We start from the raw sequence: 23,942 nt of genomic DNA, 5'->3' as shown, positions 1-23,942 counted from the left end.
CGTTACTGTGGCAACTGACCCTTCGTTCTCCGTCAGCCAGCCCTAAAATGAGACCACAGCGGCATGCTGTTGTAGGAGTCTTTTAAAATGCGTTGGGAACCTTACAAGGCCAGCCGCTAACATTGGCGTGCCGGGGTTGGTGGGAGGAAGTCGTCTCCTTTGAGCGGTTCCGAAGTTCCGCTGGGTCCGTCCTCGAACCCGTCGCAGGTCGTTGCCGTGCCGTGCGAGGGCGGCGACCTCCTGACCACCTGTAACTTTCCCGTTGGCAGGAGCTGAAAGACGTGCACCACAAGGACCAGATGGCTGCGGCGCGGGGTGTGCTGCAGAGGAACGTGCCCATGCTGTACACGGCATCCCGCGCCTGCCTGCAGCACCCGGATGTGGCTGCCTACAAGGCCAACCGCGACCTCATCTACAAGCAGCTGCAGCATGCTGTCTCGGGCATCTCCAACGCCGCCCAGGCCACCAGCAGCGAGGACCCCGCCTTCAGCCAGCCCGCCGGGGGCGGAGAGCTTGCCGGCGCTCTCAACAACTTCGATGTAAGTCGGTGGGGGGGTGTCCGTCCAGGTGTGCGAGTTTGCTTGCATGCATGTGTGGGTGTGTTGACTTTACACTTTTTGCTAACTTTAGCCAGACATCCAAATCCTCCATCTCGACCTTTTCCTCTGGAAACCCCTCTGTGACGTAGATGGTCTCCCCCTGAAGGAGAGGACAAGGAGGGTCGATGTGTGCGCGTGCCGCAGGGATGGTCTGAATACACACTGTTTAGCGTGGCGTGTCTGTTGTTGGGGGCGTGCTGTTTAGTGTGGCGTGTCTGTTATAAGGCCTTTGGGATTATAAGGCCTTTGGGTTTGGGTGGCTGGGCGTTGTGTCCACACCAGGTGGCTCTTAAATGTGGCTTTAGGCTTAATCCAGACCAGGGCCGTGTGTCTGGTGCGATGCTTGCTTCTGCAATGAGCACACCTGTCTGCACAGACACAGGTGTGTTGAAGCTGAAGATGTAGGTTACCAGGTCTGTTGTGTGGAGCCCGGCTGAGGGGCTTCGTAAGCTTCTTCTGTCCGGGCCGAGAGAGCTGGTGAAGCCCGGTTGAGCGTCTGCTTGGCATTTCAAAAGGGGATTTGCGAAATTGTTCAGTGACATATAAATGTGAGTGTAAGTGCTTGAGCATGCTGGGTTGGCCCTGTGTGTGAAGGCCATGAGAACAGCGGCCCTCAGATCTCCACCAGTAGACAGACCTGTTGATGCTCCAGTCTCCTGTGTCGCTCACACAAACTTGCATGCATGCATATCCACCACTCCCGATGCTCCGATGTCTGTTTACACATCGGAAATCTGATGGAGCCTTGGCATTGAGAAAATCCAGGATTGTGTGAGATTAAATTCATATGTCCAAACCAAAGCCTTGCCCGTGACCTCGTGCCGTCGGTCATGTTTGCTTTGTTAAACTGTTCCCCCACCCCCCTTCCTCGCTCGGTGTACAAGGCCGCAGCGGTTCGACCCCGAAGTCAATCACTTGGTGTTAACCTGTGAAAAGTCGAGGCCCTATCCACCATAGGGAGCTTGGGAGCGGGTCATCCTTGCAAGGGTGGGGCAGCTGCTCGTGACGCGACTGCCGCATCCCTGCAGAATGTTCGGGGCGTGTTTTTGCACATTGCCTGGACTTTAAAGTGCAAATCTGGTTCATTGTTCATGCCGATGAGCGTTCCCCTATTAGAATAATTATTCCGCTTTAGTGTGTGCGTTTCGCTCTTTGTTCTCTCTGAGGGCAAAAGGGACAGTGTCCATTATATATGTTAATCCCTCCACAACCGTGGCAGGGAGTGAAATGATACTTTCAGATTGTGTGCATAAATAGCAACTTGTTGCCATAGCAATCGATTAGCCTTGGCCTTCCACTTCCAGATGGAATGCGAGTGAACTATGCATGTATGCCGACCGAAACGACAGCTAGCAATTTGGCGTCAGATGTGCCTGCCTGGCGGCCCGTGTGTACCTCCTCTTTCTGGGGCATCTTTATGGGCAGCCGCTTTAACTGGCTTATCTCGCCTGTGTCTCGTCTCGGCGTTTTAAGTCTCAAACGAGCGGCGCGTCCGGCTGCCTCGTTACTTCCCCGTGGCGTCCTTCGCAGAAGCGATGCGCTTAGCCCATTGATTTCCTTTGCTGTGGTTTTTCTTTTTTACACCCGTTATTTAATGATCGAACGAGACCTCGCTAGACGCGTCTGTGTAACCCGGTGTAACCCGCCACCCTGCTAATTAGTGAGCGCGCGTTAGTGAGCCACCTCCATGTTTGGCGGGAGGATGGATGGAGCTATTATATCTAGACAAATGAAGCCCTTAATGGGATGAGTGGAGCGGGAGCCAGCCAGGGGTCTGCGGGCACTCGGTGGCAGTGGTAGCTCAGTGGTTAAGGTACTCGACTTGTAATCAGAAGGTTGCTGGTTCAAGCCCCACCAGCGCTGGGTTGCCACTGTTGGGCCCCTGAGCAAAGCCCTTAACCCTCAGCTGCTCAAACTGTATTCAGTCTTGATTGTAAATGGCTTTGGATAAAGGAGTCAGCTAATCGTAGAGAGTGGGGACCTTGGCCAATCAGATCCCATGCTGCCGTGTCCGTGGAAACAGACGGCTGAAAATGCGTGAGCTCTGATTGGTTTATGAAGTTGTCGGTTCCAGTGGTGGTATGGTGATGCCACCTTCCTGAGCGTCCCGAGGGGTTTCTTCTTTCTCCTGCCTCTCCCGACACACTCTTCCACCCACAATATGACACCACGAGATTTTCATTTATTAAATTTTTTTAATGTATGTGACTACATCAGGCCATTTTTAGATTAATGCAGGATATTAGTCATCGAGACTGGTGCAGGTGTAACTGCATGACTCATTTTTTTTCCACATTTATTTAATTTTATATGCATTTTCTCTCTCTCTCTCTCTCTCTCTCTCTCTCTCTCTCTCCCTCCCTCCTTCGAGCTCTTTCTCACCTTGGCCCCTCAGGCTCTCTCTCTCTCTCTGTTCCACGCACCGCAATTATCCCCTTCACTCTTGCGACAAAAGAGACCACACTTTTTTTTTTTTTTTTTTTTTTTTTTTTTTTTTTTTTTTTTTTTGCTGCCGTGTCAGGGGTCTGGAAGTGTCTGTTTTGTTTCCTCCATTGATGGATTAATCACCCGTGCCTGCGGCGTCTGTTTCGAGCGCTAACCCGTCCTGTTGTGGCTGCACGTCAGCGAGGCTCTCGGGGCGACGGCCCCCTGGCGATGACCTGACATGCCCTCAGCCCCCGCCCTCCTCCGACTGGACGTGCTACGTCCAGTCGATGAGCAGTGGAGTTGAATTAGCTGCTTTGGGCTGAGCAGTGAAAAATTCCCATGGTTCAGTGGCATGTCCTTTACCGACTGGAGCTATAAGACTTGAGAAAAATGGCAATTTAATCATTTGCTATGTAAAGGGAAAGACGCAGCCTCGGATGCTAACAACGTTAGAGCTATCGATTTAATTATTTCTTTAAGTTTTGAGCTATCAGTGGAGTTAGGTGTGCATGTGCCAGACCGTAAATCTTTAGTGATTCAAGCAAATTGGATCCGTTTTCAAATTATTCATTCGCCATTAGCCCACCGTAACAATCGACGGTGGTGTTTCACTGTATGAGCATTCCGGTGAAGTGTGGCCCTGGTGAGGAGTCGAAGCAGAGCGTTTGGCCCCAGCCAGACCCTTGAGTCTGTTGGTCCTACCTGCTGTGATTGGTCCTGCTACCCTATGTGGCTCACAGTGTGTCCTGGGATTAGTCCTGCTACTCCCTGTGGCTCAAAGCAACCAGCTACGCTGCACCACACCCCACCCTCTGTGTTTGTTTGACTCTCAGCGTGTCCTGAGATTGAGATTGGTACTGCTTCGCTCTGCCCTTGGGTTTGCTCCACACGGTTCTGGGGGAAGTTATAAAGGCAGGAGGCGCTGGGATCGATCCCCCGCACCGCAGAAATATTACCTCATTACACTGCCTGGGCTAATGATGCTCGGCTGTGATGGAATCAAAGTGGCCTGCCCTCTCTCTGCTGCCAGCGCCCCCACCCACCCCCATTCAGCGGGGTTGATGGGAACCGCTTAGCAGTACACGGCTAATGGGAGCAGATGACATTTGGCGACGCCATCGGACCGTTTGGAGCGCCGCGACGTGGCCAAGGTGCTTAATCCGCAGCAGGAGCCATTTAAGAGAATCGGATTCGCCGCGTCGTATCGACCGCTCCCCCGCCTCGCTGAAGGCTTCACGGAACAGAGCCCGGGCCAGTTTTCGGGTCTCCCCGAGCTGCGCGCAGACCCCGGACCAAGCAGGGGGCGCGGCCTACTCATAAAATCCCGCTGCGGAGGTCGCCGTGCAGGCGGCTGGATCTGCATCAGCCAGTGCTTGTTGCTTCGTTACGTTTAGTTTGTTAATTAGCCCAAAATGAGTATTGTGCGGCGCACCGCTCCCGCTGGCCCAGGCAGCCGTGCCGAAAACGCGCATAGCCCGTGGCCCTGGCCGACGCGCCGTCGGGGCCATCCGCAGCTCCTCACGCGCTGGCCTAACCCAGCACGGTGGCCCAGGAGGGGCTCAGTACCAGCAGTTACCTTTTAGTCACGCGAGCAGGTGGCAGGTTTGGACCAGCTGCTCCCTGCTGGCTACTGTTAGTCATTTAAGGGTTGTTTTTGATGCACGCGGCTAATACGCAAACTTGGGTTGCCTGCAACCCACAAAGGGTGTGTGGGTGTGTGTGTGTGTGTGAGAGAGTGAGAGAGGGCGCGCTCTAAATGTAGTGGCTGGTGCTGTCTGCTCTTATTGATACCCAAAGGTCCTTGAAAAGTCATTGAGTGTGAAGTAGCAGAACACACACACACACACACACACACACACGGGGGGAGAGAGAGGGAGAAAGCAGAAGCTTGAATTCTTGTTGCTATTCAGCCAGATGGCATCTGCGTTAATGGCAAGTTGTGTGTGTGCGGGCATGTGTGTTCACATGCATGCGAATGAGAGAGTAGACAAGGCAACATATGAGCCCGGATGTGTGTGTGGGGGTTTATCTGTAATTTCCTGGTGACCATGCAGAAAGCTCAGCTCTCACACACATTTTTCCACCTCACTTCTCGCTGCCTAATTCCCAGCCGAGGCAACTTTGCGGTGAGTCACAAAGAAGGGGAGAGAGAGAGAGAGAGAGACACACGCACACAGGCTTGTTGCCATGGCAACATGACACGCAAGCAAAGGAGGTCAGATCAGAGCAGTCTAATAAACTCACATTTAAGCTGTGCTCGCCCCCCCCCCCCCTTTTTTTTTTTTTAAAGGCATTTCTACTAGGTAAGACTTATTTGTTCAATATTTTAACTGTCAATTCTTGGCTGTCATGTCAGTGAGACAGTACACACTCCCTCTGATAGAACAAGACCCAACCGTGTGTGTGTGTGTGTGAAGGGTGCGTAGCATTGCTTCTTCCAAACTCAACAGGGGACAAACAAAATGTCGTCCATAATCACGGGAGAGGAGGGGGCTGTTAACAGGCACAGTGTGTTTCACATGCATAGCCACGTTCTGTTGGCCTCAACTCCCCTCTGACGGCTGTGCAGGAGAGCAGAGACTCCCCTCTGATGGCTGTGCAGCATAGCGGGTGTCTGAGTGCGTTGGTCTCCCCTCAGGAGGAGAGAGAAGGCCGCACTTGACAGAGGTGCACTGGTGGCGTGCCTGTGGCGTGTTAATGGGGATCTGCGGTTTAAAGGGCCGGATGGAGCCTAGACGGCACGCAAGGCAGACGGCTTGCTTCCGAGGCCCAGCCGCCCATGCGGCTGTCTGCTTCGCTCCGGCCATGTGTGGGCACGTCTGGGCTGCGTTTCGCCCCAGACTGTCCTGTTAAGCGGGGCTTTTGGCCGATTCGATTCGATCTTTTCCCTCCTTTCTGCTGCGTAATGGAAACTAGGATGGGCGTGAGGGGGAATGCAGATTCAGTGGACCTCACAAGTCTGCATGCTGCCCAACGCAGCCGATGGCCTTAAACGGCCCCCTTGTCTCTGAGGGTATGAATTATTAATCCTCCAGGTTAATGAAGAGCACGGGCTGACTGTCCTGGGTGGGCGGAGCTATTGTAGCTTGTGTGACTTGCTGTTCTCAGCTACCCACACGCTTCCTGTGGTCAGTCCAGCTTTTTAAAAAATATTTTTATATCTATTATAAAGTTTTAATATACACCAAGAGTATACTGACACATATGTGCATCAAAGTATGCGAAGTGAGCAGTAAATAATCATATAGACATCAAATTGGTTTGTGTGGCAGTTATAAACATTTGCGCTCTGTCCCCTCTCCAATAGTTGATATCATTGTCATTTATTATTTACAATTAAGAAATGGAATTGGTCCAGTGGTCAGTCCGTTTGGCAGGTTTTGGCCATCGTTTTGGGGGTGTCTTGTGGCGGTGTTGATGGGCGTTATGAGTGTGAGAAGTGCTGTGTGGTGACGGGAGGCTGGCTATGCCTTATGGAAGTGGGAAAGAAATTGCTTTTAACGCTTTGGGAGAGAGGAAATTCTGCTCCAGATTTATTGTATTGTGTACGCTTAAGACATCTTTACAAAACTGAGGGGTTTGGGTCCCATGAGTTTTTATGGTAAACTGAACCCCACATAGATGAATGTTTTTAGCCAAAATTTAACACACCCTTCCTTTTTTTTCCCTCCCCCTCTGACCCCTGTAGAAGCAGATCATTGTGGACCCGATGAGCTTCAGCGAGGAGCGTTTCCGCCCCTCTCTGGAAGAGAGGCTGGAGAGCATCATCAGTGGCGCCGCCCTCATGGCCGACTCGTCCTGCACCCGTGACGACAGGCGTGAGCGCATTGTGGCCGAGTGTAACTCTGTACGGCAGGCGCTACAGGACCTGCTCTCGGAGTACATGGGCAACGTAGGTGCTCTCTCCTACTACCATACATACACACACACACACACACACACACTCTCTTCTCATCCCCCACCCCCCCAAAAAAAAAGCTTTGGTCTCAGAAGAGATGTCTGAAGAAGGCCTGACTCCACACAGTCATCCATTGTCTTGCCCTGTGGGCCTTCCCTGCCATCAGCTCACCCTCTGCAGCAGTGAGGTGCTTAGAACATCAGTGAAATGCAAGCCATGCTCCCCAAATTACCTTCTCAAAAAAGTGGTGTTTGTTTTTGTTTGTTTGTTTTAAATGTTCAGAATCAAAGTGCTTCTATATGAAATAGTTTGTGTCTAGAATGTTCTAGAGGAATTGAACCCCTTGCTCTGTGTGTGTCACTCCACAAGCTCCTCACTCAGCACACAGAGCACCCGATAATGAGCAAAACTGACTGGAGTATGAAGGCAATGTACAGCGTTGTGGCTGGGGACCAGGTTTGCACGGCTCTAAGCATCTGAACCCCTGCAGCACGGCCTCCTGGGTGTTTGCGTAGCTGAGGGGAGGTAAACAGGCAGCATGGAGCTGGACTGCTCCCCAGGATAGGCCCCTGGCTCCTTCCCAGGGTTCTCCCAACCTCGGAGTTACGGCTGACACTTAAAGACGCCTGTGCGATGTGCCTGGGCTCCTACCTCCTCAACTGGAATGACGACATCTGGGGGTGTGTTCTCCTAAGGAGAGGAAATTTCTCCCACTGTCAGCCAGCGCTGGTACTGGGCCTTTTCTAATTGATCCAAAATTAGCTGATTGAATAAATAGTCGTCAGGGGTCAGTTGGGGGTGCTGCGCTGCAGCCGTGGAGGTGTACCGAGGATCACTCGGAGTCTACGGAGACGCAGCTGGGAATGCCATCTCACCCTGCAAGCATGTGTGGGCCCGCGCGCACAGTCTCCCTGCCTTTTCTCTCTGCATTTTGACATGTTTCCTCCTCTCTGTCATTTAGCAGCGGAATTGCATCAAACTCCGTTTGATGCCATACAATGCCACCGCCAGCCGCAGAACACGGTTGGTTGTTCCCTTTCGCTGTGTTGTCACGGTAATGCTTCCTTTTCATCCCTCGTTCACCGTGTTTCTTTTTTGGATCGCGTGAAGTGTCGTGCTGGGACGAGATGCAGCATGCCTTCTCGCCTTCCTGTGCTGCAGTGATCTGACAAAACACACCGGTGTCAGACCTTTGCCGGTCTCTCCCTCTGTCTCCCTCTTCCTCTCGCCCTCACTGCTGGTCTCTTGCACTCATTTTGTCTCACTTTTGTCTTTGGCCATCACTTAGCCATGCCCCCCCCCCCCCCCTCTTCCTGCCAAGCAGCCATGGCTATGATGCTTCTCCACTTGGAGGTGCTGTCTGTGCCCTATTGCAGGTTGTTTGCAGCCCGGTTCACCGCTGTCCCCCATCATTAACTTCCCGCGCTCCACCCCTATGCGGCGGAGCGAGGAAGCCGTGGGTTTTTGGGCTGGATCTCTGCATGGGCGTGAGGCATGTTCGCCTGGCACCCATGGGTAAAGCCACGACCGCCGGGCGAAACATCCAGGCGACGCCGTTTTTTTTTTGTTTTGTTTTGTTTTTTTTGTTTTTTTAATGGCAGGCCCGGCTGGCACGGAGAACTGGGCACAGATCGACTCCAGAAGCCACATTAGTCACAAATATGTGACTTATCAAGTAGCGACGTCTGCAGCCAATGGCTTCCCTCTAATAAGCCGGTTGTGTTCTCTAGCACTTGGCATGTGAGCGCGGTCGCTTGGAAAAAAAAAAGTTAATGTAATTGGACCAAACCCTGTAGAAATCCGTCCCACGCGCTTACCCCGGCCTAGCGTGTGGGCCGCTTATTTCTTTTTGAGCTCAGGCAGCTGGCATGGCGGCCCGCGGTCTGCATGCCGTGACGGTGAGTGGGGTAGGTGGGTGGGTCGCGTGTGTGTGCTTGTGCGTGACTCCTGCCGCCCCCCCCCCCTTGCTTCACCCGTGTGCGCTCGCCAGCCCCCTTCCGCTCAAGACCGGCCGTTAATTAAAGCATCGCGGCCTCGCGGATTTTCCTGCTGGTGGCCGGTGCTGATCGTCGGTCACAGTTCGTCGGGGCTGGTCCTTGAACGAAACGATAAACAACGCATTAATCAAGGAGGGGCGTTAAAAAGCAGCGATTAATTTGTCCCTGCTCCGTAGACATGCAGAGCGGATGTAAATAGGGTGGCATTGTTCAGTGCCTCTCGACTCCTCTTCCGACCCTCCCCCCGTGAAAGACTGTCTAATTAGTCGGGGGTCAGAGCATGGCCTGCGTGATTTTGGCAAAATCATTTCTAAATTGATTTCTCACCCGCCGTCGCTTTTCCGGAAAGTCTCTCGTCGGATAATTATCGCCCTGCGGCCCAGCTATCCCGCATTCTGCTTTTAGAATAACGGCTGCGCGTACGTTCCGGGTCACCTCCCGCTGCCGCGCGTGGACGGTGACCAGCTGAACGGATGAGTCACCGCTTTTATGGAAGATCTTTAACCTAACCGCCACCGGAATTTGGCACCCAAAAGGATAATCCAGTGCCAGCCTGCATGGGGAAGAGTGTGCCCCCCTGTTACCTGCGTGAGGCGACAACCCCCCCCCCCGGCCTGCTGTTGAAGAAGAAAAAGCGTCGCACCTGTTGTCAGGGCTCATTGAGGCTGCCGCAGTGACAGGTTGTGGCGTGTTCACTGGCCGTGCAGCAGTCAGGGCCTCTACTGTGCGGTATGTTTTTCATCCTAAAAAATGCAGTCTCCAGTGGTTTAAAATTGCTCCCCTAAATGTCATTTTTAGGGCTCTAATTTTTCTGTGGAGTCCCTTGTTTGCGAGAGGAAGTGACTCTTTTAGATATGGACACACTGCTTGCCCAGAATGCATAATGGGAGTCTTGAGTGCTGATCCAGCAGCATGGGCCAGACGGCCATATATTTTCTTCTTTTTACTTGTCTCTTCCTTTACTGCTCTACCCCACTTCTCCCTCTCCCCCTCATCTTTTGAACAGCGAGTAGCAATTTCACCAAGTTATAATGAAGCGCTCTCTCTCTCTCTCTCTCTCTCTCTCTCTCTCGCTCTCTCATTTAAGAAGCTGCTTCCTTTTCATTCCCGTCCTGCTCTGTGTGCCTTTGGGAAGTTTCAACCCAAAAAGACGGGCAAGTCCCGGCACCGTGGCTCCACTCTCCTCCACCCCTCCAATTGAATCACTAGTTCGATTTATTTATTTATACATTCGGTTGGTTTTGTCACAGAGGTTGGCCGTGCTCGACGTAAAGACTTCGGCGAGGGGTTGGTTTTGGGGGGGGGTGATCATTTTAATATTTCATGGCAGGATCGAGTTTGGCGCAGACCTTAGCGAGGCGGAGTGCGCTGACAGGAACACGGCTGTGTTCAGGGTGTGCTCGCCCATGCAGACATGCCCGGCGGAAAGGAGGGGCCCTGACGAAGCGCCCCTCCGTTCAGGACTCCGCAGCTCAAAGTCGGAATGGCACACTAACGTCTTTACATAGCAACACTGCCAATTCTGCCTTAACATACTGAGTTTCGGCTCAGCAGCCCGTCATGGTCGGAGCCCCGTGGCGTTCCAAGCCTGTCCATCGAACCCTTTTTGCGAAGGCAAACTACTCTGGCTTCGCGTCTTGGTGGCTCTTCGCGTCTTCGCGGCCCTGCGGAGGCTAGAATTCCGGCTTGTGCGTTAAAAGCATCCTCAGCAAGGAGGCGAAGGCCCGTGCTACCCACTGTGCCTCAGTCAGGGCTGAATGTATATTCGGAGTTCAGCTTCAAGCCTGCCGTCCATCACGCCCTCTAATTTTGCGTAATGGGAGCGGCGTAACCTGCTGAGCCCATGACGCCACATCCATTTCACAACCAACACATTTCTCTAGCTCTCCAGGCCTTTAGCGTAGCATGCTTCAGAAATGTTTTCACTTGGTTTTTATTATTATTATTATTTTCAACAGACTGACCGTGTTACGTATAGATCATTGCATTTGGCTCAAGTGATTATCCGATTATTATAAATTTATATTAAATGCTGTGCAGATGGTTTAGACTTTATTGAGTTTTTTGTCTTGTATTTTAAGGTTGCACATGGAATTGGCAGGAACGTTTTTACTTGGTCTTACTGCGTCTGCTTCAGGACCATATAAACGCTCGAGCGGAAGCGGGGAACCTTGCGGGTCGTCCGTTTCAAAGCCAGGCCCGTGAACCCTAGAACCGGAATGTGCATGCCGCAATGACGACCGCTTTGTCGCAGCACAGTTGAACGCAGCCATGTCTGGACGACAGGTGTTGATCTGAAAGCTGTTGAACCGCCGAGCTTGGCGAGCCACCCGCGGAGAACGTGGGAAGCCGCACACTGATCTGCGTCTCTCACCTACACTTCAAATACCTTATTTGTTAAGCATTTGAGAGGTCCTACAGGACTTTATCTTAATGGCCACCATTAGGGCGAATGGATGTGTTTATACTCTAGAGAGCCAGGCGGAACGGGGGCGGGGGGAGGGGGGAGCTACTTGGGGAAACATGATTGTCTAAATTGGCACAGGGAGCAGGCTGACATGGCAATATAGCAGCCTCTCCATACGATGCCGGCGAGGAGGTAGAGAACGCGTCCAGAGGGGCTGCTTTTGATGGGAGAGGGGGTGGCCGTCTGTTGCTATGCAAAGGAGATTCTCTGCTCCAGTTAAACAAAAACCGTGAAGCCCAGACACTACACGCACACTACATCTCTACCCCCCCCCCCCCCCCCCCGCGGAGTCCGAGGTACTAAGGCGCTGTTCTACGTGTCAGGACATCTGTCACTTTAATATCATAGCTGTTGTGGGTTCAAGCGGCTCATTGTGATCCATCGCTCAGGTCAGGGACGCGTTGTGGGTGTGTTTTGAACAGGCGAATTGCTTTCCAGAGGTGTTGAATATCAGTGTAGCCTCAGTTGCACCCAGCTGCTGTTTGCTTAGCACTGTAAGACCAGGGGACCGTTGTTGACGTGTGCATTCTCCCACGCACACACGCACGCACTCTCCTGAGCAGAGTCTCCTCTTAGCCCCGGGTGAGGGACCCATTCCATGCGACATCCCATTTAATGTCTTTTTCACTGTGCTAAGGCCACTTCGCGTGTGTGTGTGTGGAGAGCTTTTCCATTAAATGCTCAGTAACCATGTGCTGTCCTGCTTGTCTACCAGCAGATAGCTAGTGGGAAGTCCATCTGCTTGCCAGAGCCGTGCTTTGGCGACTGTATCGCAGACGTGTCTCTTTCAGACTTTCCTTACACAAAACTGAGCTCACTAATGGAGGTCAGTTTTGGTAAACCGCATCCATCACCGGGAGACAATGCTTTGAAAATGGTTTGAATTATTGTTCTCATTTGCATAGGTGAGGACCAGGTGGATGATTGTGTGGGTGCGGGGAACGGACAGAATTTGAGTCAGTTGATGTGATCTAGGTGTAATCCCAGCCAAACGCGTAATTAAAACAAATTGTAGTGCACATTATGTATCAAAGAAAAGATTGAATGCCCCTGTGATGTGGACTATATTTATAGCCTCCCATAAAGCACCAGGCTGTCACTAACAGGCTGTCTGCCTTTCAGGCTTTCTCCAGTCCTGGTCCTTGATCTTTCAGTGCCTTTGATTGGATCTGTTGGCAGGTAGGGAGGTGAGACAGTTCTCCTCTCAGCCTTAATTACATTTCACCAAGATGAAGAATGAACAATCTCCCCTTCTCTCTGCCTTCCTCTTTGTCTCTGCCCCTCCCTCCCTCTCGTTCTCTCTGGGTAGGAATATCCTTCACGGCACCGTCATTAGGGTCGTGTTGGTTCCTGCGTATGAGAATGGCAGGAAGCGATTATATAACGTTAACCGTACTTGTCGCCGCGCCGATGACATGCGAAGCGTGGCGCGAGCGTGCTGCCACAAGAGGGCAGCGCTCTCGAAGCCTTGTTCCCTGAGTCCGTGATGTAGCCCCCAGTCCGAATGGCTTCCTGTGCCGGTCCCGGTACCCCCTTCCCTGCCCCTCACACATCTGCCGGCAATAAGAAGACGCTGTTCTCCGTGTCAGGACATCTGTCACTTTAATATCGTAGCTCTTGTGGGTTCAAGCGGCGAACGGTGATCCAATTTTTGTGATCCAAAATTTTTTTTGAAAATGTGGCTTCCCATATGTAATTTCGTTTCCTGCCCTCCTTTGTTCATCACTGACCTGTTTAAGAAGATTTATTTGTGGCGCGTTTCAACCGAAAGACTAACGGACCCGTCAGCGTTTCGCCCGGCTGCTTTAGCCCGGCCCCGGGCAGACTTGACCACGCGCAGTGTGGCGTGGTGGGTGGTGCTCCAGCGGAGATTTCCTCCACACCCCTCTGTATCCTCCGCCCAGGACTGCTTGAAGCAGGGGTGGCCGAGCGCCGGTGATTACTCCCTCCACCCTCCTGGCTTTGCATGGCTGCTGCCCGCCTGCCTGCCAACCACACGATCACTTGGGCTGACGGACAGGTTCTATTAAGCCCCATTGAAGCCCTTGGTGTGTCATAAAAATATGACCGAGTAAGTTCAGCACCGCCGCAGGCCGGGTTAGGTGCTCCCTCCATTTGACCTGCCTTGACCTTACGTCACCTTTTATGCATCCATTCTGCGTGTTTGTTGCGGCCATCACGAACACTCCCCGTTTCTATAAGTTCCATCAGTTAATATTCCCAAGCATATTCCTCTCACTGCAGCCTCGGAAGTTTTATGTCTAATTCCTTATCTGTGCAGTGTAAACCTGCTGAGGAGGCCGTTTAATAACGCCTGCCATAAATTCCTCCCTCCGGATCCGAGCTGGCGGATAAGTGATCAAAATGCCTCCGCGAGATGACGGCCTTTCTCGCCATGGCTGCGACGCCGGGCGCGCCTGCCCCCGTGCTGAACTTGGTGGAGGCATTACACTGCGCAGTCAGTCGGTTGCATGGCCCGAGTCGCTCACTAGTGTTACACGAGTGCTTCCCTCTACCCGCAGGGACCGGGAGTGAGGAGCGGAGATGCAGGGAGGGGAAGAGAGAATTGGAGTTGGTGAGGCAGTAGAGGGGGCGGGAGAGAGGGAGGAAGAGAGTCTGTGTGTCTGTGTCTGTGTCTTGGGTGGCCCTCGCCACCTGACTTTTCTGAGTCAGGCATTGATGGTCTCCGACCGGCGAGTCGTGCAGCGCACGTCTGGCATCATTTGATGTGGAGGCGAGGGCAGCGATCTGCAGTGCGCCGCTGCCTCCAACCGGGTCCTCCTGTGCCCAGCAGACTAGAGCTGTGCCCTTGGTTGGGCTCTGCCCCCTCCTTCTCAGACTGTGGCACACACGGAGAATCGTCTCCATGGCAGTGCGGGCGTGGCTTCCACGTGCTCTTCACGGAGTGCTGGCGACCCGAGTTAACGCAAACCCCGCATTATCCTTCCCAGTGCAAAGCGCCCAATGATCGTGACCAGAGGGAGCAAAGCCCCCCCCGCCAAAAAATGGATGCTGGACCCAAAGGGATTTTTGCATGCGTCCTCCATAAATCAAACGGATTCAAATCGTGTTTCAAAAAAAGCCTTCATCAAATTTTCATGTGAAGCAGTGAAACGGGCTGTCCTTCCGACGCAGGCAGGCTCTCAGACGCCTATGTAGGTCACGCCTCGCCAGTCTGCTAGCAAGAGCTTACAAATGTGCCCTACTTTTTACCAGCTCCCATTCGCCCCTTAACCTTAAAGTCGTGCTTGAAGTATGCAGTTAAGAAAGCAAACCGGCCACTTTCTGCTGGTTCTCACCACCTGTCATGGTTTCCCCTGCATGTGGGCTTGGGAGGTGGTGGGTGACGTGGGCTGAATGCCGCTCCCACTGGCATCCTTCACCGGCGCCCTGCCTGACGTGCGCGATTTGTGCATGTCCCTGACCTTGCCAATGGGAAATTGCCCCATGCTTGGAGAGGGGGATTTAAGTGCCGGTCACTGACGGGAAGTTTGATCCCCTCCTGTCCTTCACATGATTAAAGGAGTACTTCACGCAGACACTACCCTGGTTAATATTGAATGAACCGAATTCGCATAACGCATTCATTATTCACCACTGCGTTGGGCGTCATTTGTTATTAGCGAATGACATCGGAATGGAATGCCGGCATGGGTTGTCATAGGCCGCGTGGTCGAAAACAACCGCCGCGAGCAGAGAAGCGTTCTGCCGACGCAGGTCTGATGGGGTCTGAGGGCACGGGTGAGTGTAGCATCCTGCGACCGCGACGCTCTGGCGTCACGATGCAAATGAGGGCATCGGTGGCTGGGGGTGGAGTTGCTATGTAAATGGGTCCAGAGTGCAGCGTGCTCAGGCGGAAGTGCGTCCGGCTCCACCCCTTTTCTGCGGCGGCTGCGGTGTGGGCGCTTGCAGCCCTTTATTGGTCCACGAGGAAACCCAGCGGCAGAACACTGTTCCTAGCCCTCGCGCTCTCCAGGCGCGTCTAATCTGGGACGCACGGCTGGGAGAATTTACAATTTCCTCCACCTGAAATCCTCTTATAATTCCATTTAATAAATATCCCAAGGAAAGGAATAAATCACTTTTTCCGCAAGATAAATGGGCCTTAAGCCAGGAATAACCGCCTCGGAATAACCCCCCCCCCCTTTCCCCCAAAGCGGCTATTGGAGTCTGACCCGAATCCTTCGGTGCTTTAAGAGATGTGCAGGCCTGCTGGCTGGAGGAGCTGTCAGAAGTCCCTCGGTAACACCGCCGCGCACGTCAGCATCCTCCTCCATTTTCACCCCGTGTTCGTAACTGTGTGAAAAGGTGACTTGTTTAGAGTGCCTTCTGAGACTTGCGTGCTTGTTTACACATTTATGTGGCACCTTTCTTACACAAGGTGTTGGGCAAATTGCTGCGTAGTAATTGCCGATTAATTGTAATTTTCCTCCAATGTGTACACGTAGCAGCCAGGGCGCTCCCGTTTGCCACCCGCTTTGCGTTGCAGGCCAGGAGTTTCTATCTGGCACCTGTATGAAGCAGTGTGCTCTTGCTATATGATGCAATCTAGGTCATAATCGGAACAGAAAATAGCTAGCCTAGGCTATATTTTTACTCTGCACTGTTAATACAGAACTCAGCAAAGGCCTAGACCAGAGTTAACTTTTCTTCGCAAATATGTGAACTCCATGAAAGAACCCTGTGATGGAGCTCCTCATAACAGCAACCGTTTTGGATTAAATCACTGGGGATTCAATCAAAGCACCATTACTAGTCGTCGTTATAGAGTCGGTAACCCTAGCCTGTTTCTTCCTTCCCACGGGGGTTGTTCCCAGGAATGGTTTTTGTGTCCCCACATGCGCCGTTGACCGTGCATGCGGTCTACCACGGCTGGCCGTGTCTGGTGTGAAGCAATGAGCACTGCGGACTAGCTGCTCCTCACCTCACTCGCCACTCGCCTGATGGATCTACCCGTTGTGGGCGACGCCGCTCACTTACGCTTCCCCGCAAGCAGCCAACGTCTGTTTGCTCTCCTACAGCGTCTCCGACTTTGTCGTCGCAGCCTTCTGAGAGGTCGCATAAACTTTTGATGAGCTCCGCCAGTCAGCTCCGGGGCGCTGACACCATCCCGGGCGGGATGCGGCCGTGTTGTTGCTCTGCCCGTTTTCATTGGCCGTCTTGAGCTGTCGACTTTGCAGGACGCTTCTCCGCGAACAACCTATCGAAGCGGGGCAGCTAGTGTGCTAGTGCAGTGCCATCTGGCAGGTTTCGTGCTCTGCCGAAACATGTCGGATTCACCCCAAGGTTGAGGTCGTTGGTGGGCTCTCCCAGACCGGATTCGAAACCGGCTCTGTGCAGGAACACGCAGCCCCGCACAGTTTGCAGCCCCAGGGGCACGGAGATTACAAATTCACGGCTCCCGACAGAACTCCGGCTGAGGTTTAGGAGCTGGATTGCATGTGTGTCTGTCTCTCGCTCTCGCTCTCTCTCGCTCTCGCTCTCTCTGTGCGCGCGCACTGTGAAGTGCTGTCACCGGACCCTGTTTAGGTTTGTAGTCTAGGTAACCACGGAGCGGTCATCAGTCATCAAATGTGCTTAGGAGGTGATATGATTCGGTGTTTTTAATGCGCTTAATAAATCAAAATGGTGATCTTTCTACCGTCTGTGACACATTTTTCATCCGGTCAGTCTGACTGACTAGAAGAATGTGCTGGCGCGCGGGGGCCGAGCACGCAGAGTTTTGACGAGCTGCCTTCTGGTTTGCATGCCAGTTGAGTTTGACCTTAAGCTGACAAAATAAAGACGGATATGGAGCCATGTTTTAGCTCCCTGTAGAGGACCGACATGGCACGCAGTCACACCGCAAAGGCAGGGGAAGCCTGCCGGAATTGGCATTCTTTTTGTCTCCTCTCTCTCGCGCAGCGACTAGTAACCCGATGACTGTGTACTATGTGACCATTGTCGTAACTGAGTTGGGAAGGCTGCAGTATCGTCCCCCTTCCCCGCTCGCGTGCCAGCTCCTCAGGCAGGGAGGTGTATAAAATGAAAAGGTTATCTCCGTATGCATAATGTAACGAACTGTACATTTCCCAGTGACCCTTCACGTCGAGGGCAGAAGGCAGGCTGATCAAGCCAGTATATTGAAATGCTCTTGCCGTCCGTGTATAGCCAGCATAGTTGAATGAATAAGCAAGTAGCGGACAGATGGGAACAATAATGACCATTGCGGAATTTAAAGTTTAAAAGAATATAATAAAATATTTGCTTAGTTGTTGTTCAGCCTAATAATGCTACTCTTCTGCGTTGTCACTGTATTCTGACACCAATATCTCTATCTCTCTCATTTACATAAGAGAACACGTCATGCATCCCCTCTACATTATCTTAGCCAACTGAAACTTTTAAATGCACAAAGCTGTAAATACATTAGGGAGCTGTTTGCACATGAGAGCCCGGGCCCGGATCGATACATCCCTCCTAGTAAGCGTTTTGCAGATTTATTGAAAACCTGTAATGCAAAGCCAGTTCTTGAACCCGCCCGGGCCGCGACCCCCCCCCCCGCCTCCACCCTGCCCCCTGGAGCTCCACTCGCCACAGGTATGATTGCAGCACAGTTCTTAATCCACCACACTCAGCGCAGGTAAGACTCGAGACCGGGCCGACTCGCGTCTCAACGCAAGCAGATTGCCTCGAGTTGAATCTGACTGCTTCGGAGAGAGGCTTTCTTCGAGGTCGTCGCGGTTTTAATTGCGTTTCCTTTACGAGCGCTCACGCGCCGAACGGGTGGTCGCTCGGGCCGGCTCCGTGCTGGGAGCGAGGGATTAACGGGCTCGTGTCGGGCACGGGGACCGTCAGATGGGGTAATCGACGCAGCGTGTGCGCCACACATGCAGGGAGGAGTGTGGAGGGAGGTGGAGCCGTCTCCCAGCAGGGCGGCACCCGCTACACTAGCGCTTCTCATTTTTATGTCCGAGTACCCCATACATCACGCGGTTACTGCTGGGCAGGGAAGGGGGCAGCCTCCAACACCCCCAAGTCGTTGCCTTAGTGTCTAATTTGGTGTTCCACTGACTCACGAAGACATCCGTGGTACAAGGACTTAATTCTGTAATTGAAAGGTAGAATCACTATTTGTATCACACGTTTACAAAAAGCAAATTGTGCCTTATGGCTTTGCGATTTTACTGTTAACAAAACAAAATGAATGTCTCTTCATTAAGGTGAACAACTTGCCTCATCAGTTGTCGCTAATTATCACATGACGTTTACGTGAAAATAGACTCATCACTGTGAATCCAGACCTTTTAAAATTACTAGTCAGGACAGCAGATTAGACATAACGCCCCACAATTTCCTCTGTTTGAAATTATTATATCATATTATTCCTTTAGGAACCATAGTAGGGGTCATGGTACTTCCTTTAGGAACGATAGTAGGGGTCATAAGTTATGCACATACCCAGCTGCATGAATGAAAATGTTAACATCTTGGAATGGCTCTAGTTTCTAAGTTAAAGTTGTTAATTTTTATGAGTTAAGAATAAAAATGTTCACTAATAGCCAGCGCTTTGGAGAGTCTTTCATGGATCAAAGCTTTTGAATACAATTTTTAATTGCTTAGTGCTGGTCTCAGTCGGTGTGTGTAACGGTAATTGCTTAGTGCTGGTCTCTGTCGGTGTGTGTAGCGGTGATTCCTTAGTGCTGGTCTTGGTCAGTGTGTGTAGTGGTAATTCCTTAGTGGTGTAACGGTTACAATTGTCAGTGTGTGACAGTTCTTCAATAATGTACGACTGCAGCATGATCGATAAATTTAGCACACAAACTCCTAATCAGCAGTTAATGTTGGCAGTAAACATTCATTAAGTTCTACTTGAGCGAAAATTACAAAATTACATTCATCTCTCACTATTCCACTGTATTGATATTGTGGCATGATTGGAATTGATGTAAAATCAATAGATTGAGTCCTTAATTTCTGAGAATCAGTTAGAATGATGCATGGACTGGATGGCTTTGTCTTTTTGAATCTCTCTCACACACACACACACACACACACACACACACTCACACACGTTCATAGTGCATACCTACTGACTCAATCGGATGCAAATTATACCAAAATTGAAAATTTGCACAAACTGCCTAATTGTGTGTGTGTGTGTGTATACTTTGCGTTTGACATCACTGTCAAACCCTCCTCCTTGGCTTTGAGAGTGTGGTATTTGTGGTATTTTTGCAGTGTACTTTTCAACACTGCTCTTGGCCGTGTGCATGGAATAGAGCTCCTTTGTTGGAGATGCCCATCGAGTTTAATGAGCTCGGCTCTGGCTTGGCTGGACACGGTTTCCCTGGTGACCATATGGGGAAATAAATGGAATGTTTTGTATTCTCATTTAAGTCCCGTCATTACCGACTCACGCCTCCACCTCTAGAAATGGTCTATTTTTTTTTTTTTTCCTTTCCTTTCGTTTCCTGATGGCAGGCTGATGAGTTCAGAAACGTACAATTTTTCTTTCACGGTAAGCCTGTGGATCGGATGACGGGGACATTAAGTTGTCTGCGCCACATGAAGAAAAATTTTTTATACCAGTCGTGTACACCCACACACACACATCAGCTTGCAATGGCTGCGATCAGAAATGGGTTGAGTCTCTCTTGGAGACGAAAAGTCTTGGTCACAGACCTCACTGAAGCTGGTGCTTAAGAAAGCTCATATACATTCCTATATATATATATAAATTTCATACCTCCCTTTCTCCAGTTCTTCAGTCATAAAAACTTGGGTGTCCTGTTTCTCTAGAGGCCGATATAAAATTGATAAAACGGAGTAAACCTGGATCTCTGTTCAGTGTTGCGTTGCTCTGTGAGCTAACCAGTGCCCATAATGACGAAGGGGAAAACTACTAAATAAAAACAGCAATTTGTGTGCCCCCCCAGCATGCTACTCTGTACCTGTTTACACGCAGCTGCCGCTGGAATTTCCTAACGTGCCATCTGTAATTAGTTCTGCCCAGCCTTTCTCAGCCAGTTGCTGCATTGTGGAGACGGTTCACTCCATCTGAACTGAAACACCGAGAAACTTTTTTTTTTTTTTAATGAAACATTTCTGCAACACGGCCAGTCGAAGCCACATGGTTTTCTCTGCTGTTACCGGCGCAGAGCCATTTGCTTTGATCAGTGCAGATGAAGGACAGTCCCGCTCACAGAATGCCCCCCCCCCCCCGTCTCCACGGAGATGACAACAATGCTTTGGTCACCCCATATTTTTCAAGACCATAACGTTTCTCTATATAAATCGTTAGAGAACAGACACATGCGTGTTTACACATTCATGAAACCCAGATTCTGTGACTGCGTGCCTTTGCCCCATTCCTCTGGTAGACCAGTAGCATGGTGATAGACGCCAGCACCGTTCTGCAGTGAGACACTAGGTTTTAGAGAGTTCTGGCTCTTTTGGCTAAGCTTCAGTGACATTTTTCAATAAACTGGCCTACACGGCAACCCCTTTGCGGGATTTCCGTTCGTAATCTGCCTAAGGCTTGCTCTGGCATTTTGGAGCGTGCTGGGCTCATATTGGTCACGCAGGTTGCATCGTAAAGTACGTGTTTAGTGCTGGCTCAGATGCCTCAGTGAGGGTCTCTGCTCTGCTCCCGTTCTGCACAGAACACACTTCTGTCCGTCCAGTCAGCTCTCTGCTGTTCAGTCCCCTGAATGCATTTTAAAGCCACACTGAAAATGCAAAGTTGTTCGTTAGAAATATCTGTGAAATAGAAACTCATCAGTCCTGTGCCCCTCTTCATGGTATAATCTCGGGCCCTGTTCCTTGATATTGCTCTTTCTCCAACCGTTACCCGTTTCTTGAGCAGGAAAATGACATGGCGTCCAGACCAGAGAACAGTGTTGCGCAACCTCTGGGCATCATTAAACCACATCAGGACACTTAAACCACGTAGCATAGAGGTGCTGCACGTACGATTACCCACGCCCGGCTTGCTGAAACGCAAGACTGCTAGCCTTGACGCATCAGTTAGTTTCGGGTCGAGCCACGTAAATGTTTCTGGTTATTCTGAAAACCTCACTGCATGCACAAAATCCTGTCTGTGATGATGGCAGGCTGGGGGTCGGCCGTCGGCGAGCGTTGAAAGGCCACAGAACGGCTCCCACGAGCGGCTCCGGAATGCTTCGGTTTTGCGCACGCGTACGCCAGGAACATCAGAGCTGTTGGCACAGGCCCAGGCACACCCAGGTGGTCTCCAGAAGACGCTCCTTTATTTTGCACACATTGCCACACACCCAGAGTTGCACAGTGTTACAGTTCAGAGAATTTTTTGGCGCGGACAACTTGGCATCTGTTGGGGGTGAGTGGGCTTGCAATGTTGCAGCAAATGTGCTGAGGACCAAAATAAGAGAGAATCCTTTTCTGTTATTTACTTATTTGTGCAACTCGGAGCCATAAACTTATCGGCGTGGTGCACGTGGTGCCATGGACCAGCAGACGAAGTGATGGAGCCAAACGAGAGAAGCTCAGCCGTGGGAACGTTTGTAGGAATGCTTTGGAATGATCTGGACTTGTATATGAATGGATCTTGTCGTAATCTGGCCTTCATTGATTATGCACAAAACATCCGTTTTATTTAATAAACATGCGTCGTTGTATATAATCGTTTTGTTGGCGAACATCAGAACAGTCGAAACAACTGATGAGGAAATATCTGAAGGATTATTTAATATTGACATACCTAGTTATAGAACATACTGGATCACTGTTAATCTGTTTTGCAGATTAACTGTCTTGTCCATTTTTATTTATTTTTAATTAATTTCCGCAACATTTACCTAAATTAATGTGTTATATATGTGGGGCGTGCGGGCGGGGCATGTTGCCCCGGAGCAATAAAGCAGCACCGTGCCCTCCCCATGTCCCCGTAACACGTCAGTGCAGATGTGATGTTTTGTAGTTTCCTTTTTGCTGCACAGATTTCTTTTGTAATCAATCTTGTGGAACTCTGTGCAAGGTTTTATTTAAATGCATATTTACACCCCTCTATCTACCTACCTACCTACCTACCTACCTACATCTTAAGATCCATCTATCTATCATATATATATAAAAATATAAATAGAATTTTTAACTTGGAGGAACACATCATAATTTAGGAACCATTCATGTAGAAGTCCAGAAAATCCCCAAGGACTCCCAAACTTTTTTTTTTTTTCTCCCCCTCTCACCCCCCCCCCCAACCATACACCGCTTTGCATCCAGACGCCGGTCTGTGTTTTCATTTTCTCAGGGACGGGGGACCCTCCGACCCAGAGGGTTGTGACCAATTAAAACGTGACCTTTTGGAGTTAATGGCTTGCTCTGTGCATCTGGCGAGAGTCTGCGGGAAGCTTTAGCGTCCTGTAGGCACTCTGAGCCTTCATAAAGCATCGTCGTCACCTCGCCGAGTCCGCGACACGCTGCTCTCTTACTCCCTGCTCCTCTCCGGCTCTTCGCTTCTGTCACTCCGCTCTCATTTCCTCTCTGGCACTTTTTAGATTCTCTCTCTCCAAGTCTCTCATTCCTCCCTATTTCCCCAGTTTCTCGGAGGCCGCGCTGACCATGGGGACAGTTCCACGTAGTTTGTTTGATGCTCGGGCCGTCCCACTTCTCCCTCATTCGGTCAGGTGTCCATGTCCATGTCAAGTGTCCTGAACCGCAGAGAAACGCAGACATGGCCGTGTCTTCTGAAGTGACTGTGTGGCTGGCTTTGGTCTGGAGTTTTTATTGCTCTAAATACTTGACATGGCTCAGGTCAATGATGGTGGGGGGAAGAAACCACACCTACGATTCTTATTCTGCAGTCGTGATTAGTCAGCTTTTTTTGGGGGGGGGGGGGGGGGGGTTCTTCTCTTAGACGTACTGTACCAATATGGCTCTTATATTGGGACTTCTATAGACAGCAGTAGAGAGGTGTGCTGCGAGACCAGTTTCCTCCCAGTCCCCTGCTAAATATTGACGATTCACAACGTGAGCCTCAGGCTGATGACGGTTACATGTTAGAATAGAGTTTACCTGCGGGCATCATGCAACACTAATGGCAGCACAGTATGTCCAGCGTGGCTCTGTCACAGCACAAATTAAAACCAGATGTCTGTGGAAGGATGCTGCTCTCTTAAATCTGTCGATTCGAGAAGCTCTTAATGTTTTGCCCATGTGCGGCTCTGTTGGGGTGGTGGTCGTTGTGGGGAGCCGACACATTCTGACTGAGTGACTGAGGAGCGTAGACGTTAATCTGGAGGATGCTTGTCGCCTCAAATTCACACTGGTGTGTAAAAAAAAAAAAAAAAAAAAAAGCACACCTGTATAAATTGATTTGACAGTGGTCCATTAAGTACTTTTAATCCAGCCATCTGCATTTGAGCGAGTGTGAGAGAGCACGCAGAACACCAGGGTGTTGCTGTTAAGCCCTTTATGAAATGTGACCTTTCTGATGTCCCAAGAACACAGGGGAACTGTGCGCTAGAAAAAGCCCTCTTCAGGTGGCAGTGAATTTTCACTTTGGGACCGTGTCAATCACGTCACATCGGTCA

General features: G+C 51.0%; 1 protein-coding gene across 1 annotated transcript in view; it reads left to right on the top strand.

Moving 5' to 3' along the window:
* The window catches only part of ctnna1 (catenin (cadherin-associated protein), alpha 1), a 78,726-nt gene that overhangs the window by 11,489 nt on the left and 43,295 nt on the right, over positions 1–23,942 (top strand). Inside the window, exons 6-7 of the mRNA XM_035519658.2 lie at positions 270–539; positions 6,715–6,918. Of these exons, the coding sequence (XP_035375551.1) occupies positions 270–539; positions 6,715–6,918 (474 nt within the window). The remainder of the gene's footprint in view (positions 1–269; positions 540–6,714; positions 6,919–23,942) is intronic.

The sequence above is a fragment of the Electrophorus electricus genome, chromosome 4 (assembly GCF_041902795.1).
Source record: "Electrophorus electricus isolate QZ-2024a chromosome 4, ASM4190279v1, whole genome shotgun sequence".
Classification (NCBI taxonomy): Eukaryota; Metazoa; Chordata; class Actinopteri; order Gymnotiformes; family Gymnotidae; genus Electrophorus; species Electrophorus electricus.
Note: the sequence above shows the minus strand (reverse complement) of the source record. Positions and strands in the feature narration are given on the sequence as shown.